This window comes from Vipera berus, assembly GCF_964194415.1.
Source record: "Vipera berus genome assembly, chromosome: 3".
Classification (NCBI taxonomy): domain Eukaryota; kingdom Metazoa; phylum Chordata; class Lepidosauria; order Squamata; family Viperidae; genus Vipera; species Vipera berus.
Window position 1 is genome coordinate 54876091 of NC_138204.1, and position 11757 is coordinate 54887847.

Below are 11757 nucleotides of genomic sequence, written 5' to 3' on the forward strand. Positions count from 1 at the left end.
TTTTGAATAGCTCTGGCATGATCATCTTAACTCAATTTGCTTTCCTTGGTTTTTTGCCCCATTTTGTGGTACAGGTAGTCTTTAACTTACGACCACAATTGAGGCCAGAATTTCCATTGCTAGGCAAGGCTGTTGTTAGATGAGTCACACCCAATTTTAGAACATTGTTTGTCATGGTCCTTAGAGCTAGCTGGGAAGGTTGCTAATGGAGGTCACATGACCCTGGAATGCTGCGACTGTCATAAATACATGTTGATTGCCAAGCACTTGAATTTTGATCCTATGACCGTCAGGATGCTGTGACAGACTTAAATGCGAAGAACATAAGTCACTTTTTTCAGTGCCATTGTAAAAATTTGAATGCTTACAAAATGAAAGGTTGTGAGTTGAGGACTACCTATACAGTATAGGCAACACCAGGACAGATAGTATAATGATTGCTCTTAATATAAAGCAAGGCCGGCACCATAGGGACAAGAGTAAAACTGCAGCCGTCAGGATGTCCCATTTATGATGTAAATGACTACTGCAATAAAGAAAGGCCTAATAACAGCAATGAAGCACTTGCTCCAAATTACTTTTAATAAATTGGTGAGTTTTCAGGAAAAAAGGAGAATCTCAGTTTAGATTTTGGCATCATCTTGTGGCAATCCTCTAAGCTTCCCACACCCACAGGTAGCACTCCCTAGCTGTGATAAGCTTAGGGAAACGTCTTCAATGAGATGCATAGCATTTATGGAAGATGGTTAATGGTGCCCAGGGGCAAGGTCCTTCCCACCAGCTGCTTGGAAATAGATCTTCCCAAACCCACATAGCAATCAAGCTTTTAAAAAACATCAGTTGATGCAAAGGCACAGGTGCGGTTTTGGGGGAAGGTCATGAAGGACGAACTGTTCTTCCCAAATGCTGCAGTTCATTTGAAAAATTATTTCCTATGCTCCAAACGGACTCTTTAGAAATCTGTCAGTTTTAATGTACGCTCTAAAAAATGGTAGTTGATGGATGTATACAAGAAAAACAAGTACAAAAGAATGAATCAAGTCTGTGTCTATATGGATGGGTGTGCACAAGCAAGAGAATGGGTTGAGTGTGTTAAGAGAGAACTCAGACTTCCACTTGACTAATATTCAGGAAAACATACTAAGTTCTAACCACTGCAGGCACACAGCTGACCTCTTTGCCCAGTGTCAAATTTGCCTTTGGGCTCATTATCACTTTCTTATTATAATGAGAATATCACTTTCCTACTAGAATGAGACTATCAGGAAACCCTAAAAATGAAAGGCACAATGTAAGCACAAACCAGAGTGCATAACAAATGGAACTCTTCCTAAAAGGGTATTCCAACTTTGAAATGAGGTTCCAACTCCAGATCCTCTTCTTCCTCCTTCAAGTCTTGATTGGGCACAATATAGTTATCTTCTATGAATCCATCATCATCCTCTGGATAGCACTCAGAAGCTCCACTTATTGGTTGGTTTCTCCCATACATCATGTCCACGTCTCCTTCCTCAATATGGCTGCTTCCAATGGATCGAGAATCAGGCAACCGTTGATGGTGATAGCTGGCATGCTTTTTCTGGAGCAATTTGTATTTGGCAATCAATGCAATCAAGAGAGAGATGGTGATAGCCAAAAGCACAAACCCAGCAAAGTAGAGCCAGTTTTTCCCAGCTGTTTTAGTAGAAGGTGTGGTAATAGCAGCTGCAAAGAAAAGAAAGGTTATAAGACTTAAGAGCTATTAATGAACTGGAAGATCTGTGGCACCTGCAACAAACTACAGTTATGCCACAATGATAATGTGTGCATGGTGATACCATCATGTAAATGCTACAGTTACATACATGTGTTCTGATATGTGATGTGTAAGTATGTAAGATGTGGCATTTGCATCATGGCACTTGCCGACTTGTGCCCCTGTGAATGAACTGAACAATACTTTATTTCAGTTGCATTTCCAAGTTTGCAAATCCTATGCAAACTTTTATATAGAAGTAAATCCAATAGAATTCACAGAATGTACTACTGAATAAATATGAATAGGACTGCCTCAGCATTCTCCCCTTACAAAATGTGGACAGGGAATAAAAAGAAGAAAAGTTCCATGAAAGATCTGGCTTCCTTTATTTAAGAAATAAAATACCATTTGTCTCCTCTGTTGCAATGGATGTCATTCTCCAGAAAATGAAATCCATTATTGTGGAGTGAGCTGAGCAGTGAAAATGCACATGCAGTTTAATTCTTCAATATAGCCTGAGGTACAGGAATACACTGAGGTACAGACTGGAAAATGTGAATGGTTGGGATTACATAACACACCAAACCACATTTTCGTCCAATATTATGTAGAAGCCCAGACTATGTTTTTAGTTTATAGTTCAGTGTGATGTTTAAAAACCATGGCTTTGAGCAAGAGTTGTACCACACCCAGATAGGCCAAAGCCAATTCAAAATATAATCATTTTATGAATATAGTTGTGGGCTTTAGTAAAAATGACACTGAAAATTCCTTGTGCTTTTTTTATAGTTTGGAAGGATATATAATCTTGGCTTAAAATAATAGTCATTAAAAATGTATTAGAAGTAATTTCTCAGACGAAATCAAGAACAACAACAAAAGTCAAAAGTGTATGGGTTAGTTCATTGATTAGGGCATCAACTATCAGATTCTTTTAAGACTGAATCATTTCTGATCGGGTTTTTTCCTCCTTTGTTTTGTGTATGCATCCATGAGAGCGTGTATTGTGTGGGTTTAGGGTTCATTGATTACCCCAATATAAAAAGTTGCTAAATATCATCTTTAGAAAAATAATATTAAATACAAAAAAAATCTGAACAGGATTTCCCAATGTTGTCTCTCCCCGCCCCCTTCAAAGCAACTATTTTGCAAAGACTTTATTTTCCCCTTCAAAGGGACCTTTGGGGCAAAGATGAGAAAAAGTGATACTTCTTATCCTTATAGTTTCAGGACTCACGTCAGTTTTATCAAAGTAGGAACTTCCTCACTGCCAAATGGCCCAGTTGGCCTGGATCAGCAATGGATGCTGGCTTGTGATGACTAAGGTGCTGGTAATGACCTATAAAGCTCTAAATGGCTTAGGTCCGGATTATCTAAGGGAACACCTGCTGCCGGCATCAACTTCCCATCGTCCTGTGCGCTCCCACAGGGAGGGCCTTTTCAGGGTACCGCCGGTTAAAGAATGCCGGCGGGTTATTCCCAGGGGAAGGGCGTTCTCGGTGGGTGCGCCGGCCCTATGGAACCAACTTCCCACGGAACTCAGGACTGCCCCCGACCTTCGCTCATTTCGCCGGGACTTGAAAACCTGGTTCTTCGAGCTGTTTGGCCCAGACTGAGGGGTTTTAACTAATTTAATTTAATTGGGTTTTAGTTTAATTTTAGGGACAGTAATTTAATTATAGTTTTTAACTTTTAATTTTTGTATGCTATGTATTTTAATTCTCCCTGTAAACCGCCCTGAGTCCTACGGGAATAGGGCGGTATATAAATTTAAATAATAAATAAATAAATAAATAAATAAATAAATAAATAAATAAATAAATAAATAAATAAATAAATAAGACTCCAATTCATCTCAGTGAAAAGTTTTCTAGGGAACAATTTGTGATGGCTTTGGAACTGGAGGGGGGAATGCCATGTGGAATAAAAATCGTACAATTGTGTTGTTACTCTGAATTTATAAGGTTAGAATCATATATTTTGCTTCACTTACTATCATTTTCTAATGGTGATGAATTCGTAGCCACAATATAAAGGAACTGAAGTTTTCTTCTGTGGCTCACAGTCTCATAATCTGAAGTTCTGATTTCTTGAGTCTGGAGTTCTATGTTTAAATGATAGACAATCTGTTTAAGAAATAGCTTCATTGTTTATTTCTGTTGCTCTATATCTTGATTTATGTTGGTACTGATTTTTGATTGATAAATACGTACAAACATTCTTTTATGAAACTTAAAAAGGTAAGGAAAACTTTTTCATTCCTAAAATTAGGCTGCTCAAATAATTTTTAAATGGCTTTCCAGATACATTTGCAATCCAGTCCACTATTTAACTGTTAGGGTATAATACATGAACATATTAAATGAGTTCATGTATTGCATTAAACTATCATTTATTTTTGCTTTAGGATGAAGTATAACCTCATCTGCAGTAAGCTTTAAATCACAGTGCTGTAAACTCTGCAATCGTTGATTATTCAATAAATCATCAGTGAAAATTTTGCCTTAATGTCTTGAGCCACTCGCAATTAAACAAAGTAAGAGTTGTTTGTGGGGCTTTTTCCTCATGAAACTGGAAAGATTCAAACATTTATAAGGTTGGTCTTGCGCTCTTTTTAAGATGTTACATTGCATGTATTCACACAATCATTATTTTTTCATGACTCAAAAATAAGTCCTGTGCACAACCAGGAAAGTCAGCTATGCAATAATGTTATTTGCTTACTAACACAAAAGTTGATTCAACATAGCTTTTTTTTTTTTTACCCTGACAGAAGAACATATTGCTGAATGCCCTTCTCTTGGGCAATCTTGGCCTCACCTTCTTTTTTTGGCACTGCTTTCTGGAAAGGAGTTAGGGAATCACTGCACACTGAAGGGTTCCCCTGGAGTCTGATATGGTGGATTCTTTGCACATTTAATTGCACAAGCCCATGTTCACAGGGCAGTTCATTGTTTTGCAGATCCAGATGGACAAGGATTCCAGAGGCAGGAAAAATGGAGAGATCCAGAGACTGAAGTTTGTTGTTGTTCAGATGTAGAGAGTGAAGGCTTTTCAAACCTCTGAAGCTCATTCGGTGCACATAAGAAATGCCACAGTTGCTTAGATCCAAGAGGCGAAGAGCACCCAGGTTACAGAACAGGGAAGAGGAAAGAGTAGGAATGCTATTGCTGGAAAGGTTTAGGGAATGTAAGGAAGGAAAGCTTCTCAGAAAAGGTCCATGCTTGGGCATCGTCAGGGAATTGAAAGACAGATCTAGAATGGTAATGTGTCTGGGAAGAAAATTGGGAGGATGGAGAAGGCTCTTTCCACTGCAGGCAGCACGTCCCTACAAAAATATAGCCACATGTGAAATATTAAAAAATTCAGTGAACTTTTTTTTTTAAAGTTTTATCATACATTTTATCATTAACAACCCCCCCCTACCCCTCCCCTATCCCTCCCTCCTTACCCCTCCCCCCCTCCCCCCCCCCGACTTCCCAGAGCTAAGTACAAGGTATAAAAAACAATAAAAAAGAATCATAAACAACCATATGCTAACAACCATAAACAATTCAGTGAACTTAATGCTTCAAACTGACTTGGGATTTTTTTTTCTTTCCATAAGAATCATTGAGTGATGTCACATAGAAAGGTAGATTTTGTTCCTTCCTTTTACATAAAACTAAAAACAGAATTTAAATTAAAATTTGGATTATTTGCCAGGAACCTTGATATTACCTCACAAGTGGTGTTTTTTTTTAGAAACCTTTTCTTTTTTGCCAAATGTTATAATGAAAAGTTAAATACTTTCAGTTACTTAGTACAGTATTTTCACACATTGAGTGGGCAGCACTTATTTTGTAATACTTTTCCCATCCTTCACTTCTTTTTTCTACCATGTCCCTGTGTTATTTGCCTTCCACTCACTTCCAATCTATACCTGACACACTCTTAGTCCTAATTATTCCTTCCGTGTACATTGGGTGCTTTCCTACCTTACGTAAGTAGCTGCCCTCATTAGTTTTCAAGTGAGAGCAATCAGACTCATTTCACCATCCATTCTACTAATTCAAGGATGGGTAAATATCATTTTAACTCAGCTCTGTGGAAAAATTCTTTGAAAACTGAAAGACATTGAAGCTGTTCAAAAATCTCACAATATTGTGAGCAAGTCCAGATTTCACTAATTGTTTGGCTAGTAACAAAACCTTGGGCAGCAAGTAAACGAAAACCAGAATCCACTATAGCTGTGATATGAAGATGTTTCTTGCACAGTTATTAATAATGTAAAATTCAGTACTGAAAAATGATAAACAATTGAACCAAACTTGTCATTCCCTTTGAATTGTGCAACATTTGGAAACAACTGGAAGCAATCACTGTATTCTCTGAAAAGGATTCCCTGCAAAAAAAACCAGCTCTTCTATTCCTTCCCCCCCCCAAGGAAAATGGAATGCAAGTCTGTCTCTTTAATGGAGTTTGTCAAAGATGATATCTTGAGCTACCTGTATCTTTTACACTGAACTTGTATGTGTGTGTGTGTGTGTGTGTGAAATCTCTGTGTTAATTACACAGCACCCTTCGCTTTCACCATTCCTTGTTACATATGTTTATCCCAGACTGGAGCAGTAAGCTATTTCAAGGATGCCAGTACTTGTTTAAGATCCAGTTCTCTTGAAAGAGGACTTGATATACTAGTTATCAACCATCCGCTTGCGCACTCTTGAGAGGGAGAGAGAGCGTTTCAGGACATCTCTTCTGATAGCTAGATTTAAAGAAATCTAAAGAGCCGAGATTTGTGGAAGATAGAGATTTGTTCATATCATCTTGATTACCATTTTTATTATGGTTAATTATGTAAACTGGAAATTTATCTACAAAACTAGTATTTAACCAAATACACTCATCACGCTTTCTCACGGTCTCAGATCCTCCCATAGAGAACATTTAACTTAGTTTACAACTTGTAGAAATCACTCCTTGCTTACCATTTTGTCAAGGTTACAAGGATGTCCAGATACCGCAGACCACGGCAAGAGGATGCTGGAGATCCAGAGATACCAAATATTTTTCATTTTGCTTTCAAAAAACTGCAGGACAGAAAAAAATGCAATGCACATTTGGTGATACAACAACAATCCTATGGACCTGTCCTCACCTCAACAGTATAGTAATATAAGTAGGAAAAGTAAAGCATGATTATTTTCAGCCTCCCAAAAAACCTGTACACCTCACTGGTTATCCAATTCAAACATTCTGCAAATTCACAACTGTATTAAGCATGGTTTGTCCAGCATACCACACTGGCTTGATAAACACAATATTCCATGTTATTGAACAGCCATGATGGCACAGTGATTAGAATCCAGTATTGCAAGCTAACTGACTGCTCACTGCCAGGAGTTCAGTCTTGACCGGCTCAAGGTTGACTTAGCCTTCCATCCTTCCGAGATCAGTAAAATGAAGACCAAGATTATTGGAGGCAATATGCTGATTTTGTAAACCAGTTAGTGATGGCTGTAAAGCACAGTGGAGTGGTATATAAGTGCTATTGCTGATATTATTTAGATCAGGGGTGTCAAACTCAATTTCACTGAGGGCCGCATCAGCATGGCGGTTGCCCTCAGGGGGCCGGGTGGGTGTGGCCTACTGGGTGGGCATGGCTAAAGTGCATATGGCCTACTGGGTGGGCGTGGCCAGCTCTACATCGTTCGCATCAAGGGTGCCTATGGGGGCCTGGGCAGGAGTGGGACAGATCTGAGGGCCTCTGGCAGGAGGAGGGTCTCTGGGCCAGGGCCAAGGCAGTGGGGGCCGTTCCCTCACTGTTTCCAGGATGGCTTCACGGGCCGCATGAAACCACTTTGCGGGCCGGATCTGGCCCCCGGGCCTTGTGTTTGACATGTCTGATTTAGATGATTTAAATTATTTAGAAACCACAGTATCAGACGTCATAAAATAGTACAAACCTCAGACAGACAGTACAACATGTAAACCCAATTAAAAACTATGAGTGCAACTTATATTTATAATATAAATAGTGTACATGGGCATGTACCTACCGTCCACAGGATAGTGATGGTGGTGATTGTAATATCTGATCTTGAGCGCTAATGTGATACCATGATCCAGTCCTGGTTGTTTAAAATTACAATTCAAGTTGCGATATCACACTGGAGTGATGTTGAAGGAGGCATTATCAAAAAAGTAAAACAGAAAATTCAGGCCAGAAAGGAAGATAAGCAAAAATAAATGAATGAATAAAAGTAAAATCTGAAATAACATTAGAATGCTGAACAACCCAGTAGGAAAAGGACCAATTGTCTGACTTAAAAGAAGCAAGAGGGATTGGTAGAAGAAAAGTCAATTCCAATTTGGTTCAAAAGGAATCTCCTGCTGATCAAGCCACCTTGTGAGCAATAAGATGACACATATTCTGACTTTAGCTCTCCAGCAGAATTTTACAGACTATCAAATATTTCAAACATTTAGGGGAAAAGATATTTCTGTCAGAGAATTAATCCTATAAATTAATCATTTAAGAAAAACGATCCTGCATGCCCTGAGAATTTTGTTATTAAAGAGGCTACAAGGCAAAAACTGCTTGGGGGATGCTGGGTAGCCTGGACAGCCTCAGCAACTTTAAGATTGTGGATTTCCCCAAAATGGAAGGGGAATCCTGGGAGCTGAAGTCCACACATCTTAAAGTCTCTGAGGTTGAGAAACACTGCTACAGAACGGTTGTATAGAACTTTGCTACTGTGGTTTCTTCTAAAAACCAATGACCTTCTTGAGGTCATACTCACTCTATCTAGCAAATTTAGTCCTAATTCAAGAAGTTGATCTCTTGAGCTTCTGTAGGGTTGGCCTTGGCAGATTGACAACAGAAGTCTCTATTATAGGCAGTACAAGTTATTTGTATGCTACAAACCCTTACCTTTGCTGGAAATTGAAATCCAGAACCCCTGAAGGGCAACAGGTTGTCTCGTACTAAATGAATCTGATGTGAGTTTTAAGATTCAAACCACATGGTTCTTCCTAACGTTATCTCCCTTTCCTGTCAAGCATTACTGTATTTAGCACGAACTGAAACAATTCTTTCTTACTTCTGCTCAATAGTCTAAGGTAGTTGCAAGAAGAAAAAGGGAAAAAAGTAAAAATGGGGGGGAGGGGAAGAGTTGTGAAAAAAGCAAAAGCATTTGGCTAACTCAGGTTAAAAAAAATCCCTGTAAGCTAGATTTTGAAGAGGCATTACTAGCTTTGCAAAATTACATTGACCTTCCTGGGTCATCCAGATTTTCAAGGACTGATATCCTTTATCTTTATATAGAACTTGGCTCCAGGTTTCCTCAGATACGAGACACACAGACTTAAGAAGTTCCATGTTGCTTACCTTCTGCTTAAAAAAGGAGTCTGGTTTCCTGATTCTGAGCCACTCTGCCTCCAGGTTAAAGGAGTAGCAAATGTGTTGTTTCCTGTTGGAGAGGATTCTCCCCCCCCTCCCCCCCCCCCCGTGTTTACATGCACACCCGCACACCCTACCCCTGCCCCATTTCATTAAAAAAATGTGTATGGCCACTACGCAAGGCGTTTCAATCTGAAGTGTTTATCCTGCTTGTATACTTTTCACTGTTCTCCAAATACACCAGAGTTAATACATAGGCGTGTGTAAACAAGCAGGGAGAAAACTATTTACCTCAGAGCTCATGCCAGGCTCTCTCTGGGTGTGCTCCTCTGCCTTCTCCTGGGTGCTCTTCCTTTCTGGGTCTGCGCACGAGGGGAGTGGCAGGTGCCTAAGAAAATGGAAGGTAAATGTGAAAAGGGTGAAAGGTAATGAAACTGGTTACACATTAACTGGAATCGGCTTCTCTGGTCTTTTTAGAATGATTGGACAAACATGGGTGACTTAAGTAGCACAGTTGGAGAAAGGGTTTTGTATAGAACGCCCATGCTTGTTTACACGCGCCTATGTATTAACTCTGGTTTTCTAATCTAAAAGATACGTTTGCGCATGCCTGAGGGATAACAGTTCGGTTATGGAGCTTATTTTTATTTTTTTGTGCAGGAGTCCAAAGCTCCAGTTGTATTCCCAACATCTCTGTGTACAGCCACAGGGGAAAAATACCTGTATGCATGCCCCTCCACTATTGTGGCATGGTTGGTTGCCCCACTGAAGATCTTTATTATGCCTCTCTACTGAGGTAATTATGTAGATGATGGGACAACTGGCTCCAATGATAATTTGCAGGGGCAGGGGGGGGGTGCTCATAGAGGAAATAGTCCCTTTCCTTTTTAGTTTTATCATTGTTGTTGTGACTATTACTTACTCCTGTTATTATCCTGGGCGGCATGGTGGCTCATCGTTTAAGATGCTGGGCTGGTTGGCTGAAAAGATGGCAGCTCAGATTTAAGATCCAAGTGCCACCCAAAAGGGTGAGCTTCCAACCTCGCCCCAGCTCCCGCCAACCTAGCAGTTCGAAAGCATGCAAATGCAAGTAGATAGATACCAGTAGGAAAATAACACTGCTCCATGACCTCATTCTGGCCACATGTCCATGGAGATGTCTTCCAACAGGGCCGGTTCAATGGCCTTGAAACGGAGATGAGCACCACCCACTATAGCTGGCAACAGTGGAATATTATCCACAGGGACTCCTTCATCTTTTTTACCTGTTATTATAAACAGAAGGTGAGTGTTGTAAAAATCCAGGCACTGTGGTTAGTTTATTGTTCAGTATGTACAAGTAGTCCTCAACTTACAACCATTTGTTTAATGACCATTCGAAACTACAATGGCACTTGAAGTGACTTGTGACCCTACCCCCCACCCTCAACTGTCCTGTGGATATTTATGGTTAATTCAAACCTAAATTAGAAATAATAAAGTTTACTGTATTGTGAAAATGTAGACAGTGACTGGTTTGTATATCACACTAAGGCCATGCTCCTGAAGCCATACATGATAGTACTGTCCTCCCTAGGGTTTCTTTTTGAAGTAAAACCTCATTCCCACTCTCATTTTCTGATTTACTGTAACAATGAGCACCAGCTGTAGGGCAGAGCTGTCCAACCTTGTTAAGACCTATGGACTTCAACTCCCAGAATTCCCCAGCCAGCCACCTTTCTATCAATCTTTTTCTAATACATTACAATATTAGAAAATATCGTAATGGATGTAATGGATGAAGTCTTTGGGCAATTAGAAAATGATTTACAGTGGTTATACTCACTACTGACCACTAGAAGACACTATATGACCAATCTGATTCTTGTTAGGACTAGCCTCTCAATGGTTTGTGATGAATTTATTTAATTATTAAATGTATATCCAAAGTGATTCTGAATGGCTTACAATACAATAAAAATCTAAATATAAAAACAATTTAAAATTACATAAATACAGCCCTAGTAATACAAAGTTGTATACATGTACCCCAACTTTAGGGGGGAGGTCATGAGACTTCTAGTATGATATCCAGGCAAACTAACATCTATAGCTGTCTCAGATTGCAAACTAATCAGAAAGGAAGGTGTTATCATTCGTAGCAATTAGACATATTATGCCTTACAGTCTTTGGGCACATATGGTTTGTTTAACACAAAAAAGAGAAATTGAGGCATTATAAAATCAAATATCTTCCTATGGAGCAGGTCTGGTTTCCCAGTTATGGATATGGAAGCAGGCATGTGTATTGGATCTTGTTTCCTTTGTTAATCAATGCTGCTGGATTACACAGTGCCACGTTTAAATGGCTCTTTTGCCTTCTTCCCCATTCAAGGATTCAGCTGATTTCTGCATTCAGCTGGACCCTTCTACCACTGTAAATACTGTAATGTCTTATCTTGACTTCATCTTCTCAACTTATATCTCAGAACTGTTATAGTACCTCCTTTTAATGGCACTTATTTAGGGCTTTCATCTTCAGAAAGATGAAAGAAAGAAAACTGATACACACCATCCAGAAAGTTCTACAAATTGTGGAGATTGAAGACAAAATGCCAACTAAGCACAACAGAAATGTTTACAAGAGGCAATTGCA

General features: G+C 39.4%; 1 protein-coding gene across 1 annotated transcript; it reads right to left on the reverse strand.

Moving 5' to 3' along the window:
- Positions 1-345: 345 nt before the first annotated feature.
- LOC308664694 (type III endosome membrane protein TEMP) lies at positions 346-6795 on the reverse strand (the record flags this gene model as incomplete). The annotated part of the gene is made up of 4 exons (XM_081322146.1): positions 346-1704; positions 3732-3842; positions 4559-5066; positions 6709-6795. The coding sequence occupies 4 exons, from the start codon at positions 6793-6795 to the stop codon at positions 1331-1333; spliced, it is 1080 nt and encodes a 359-aa protein (XP_081178272.1). The 3' UTR covers positions 346-1330.
- Positions 6796-11757: the final 4962 nt, after the last annotated feature.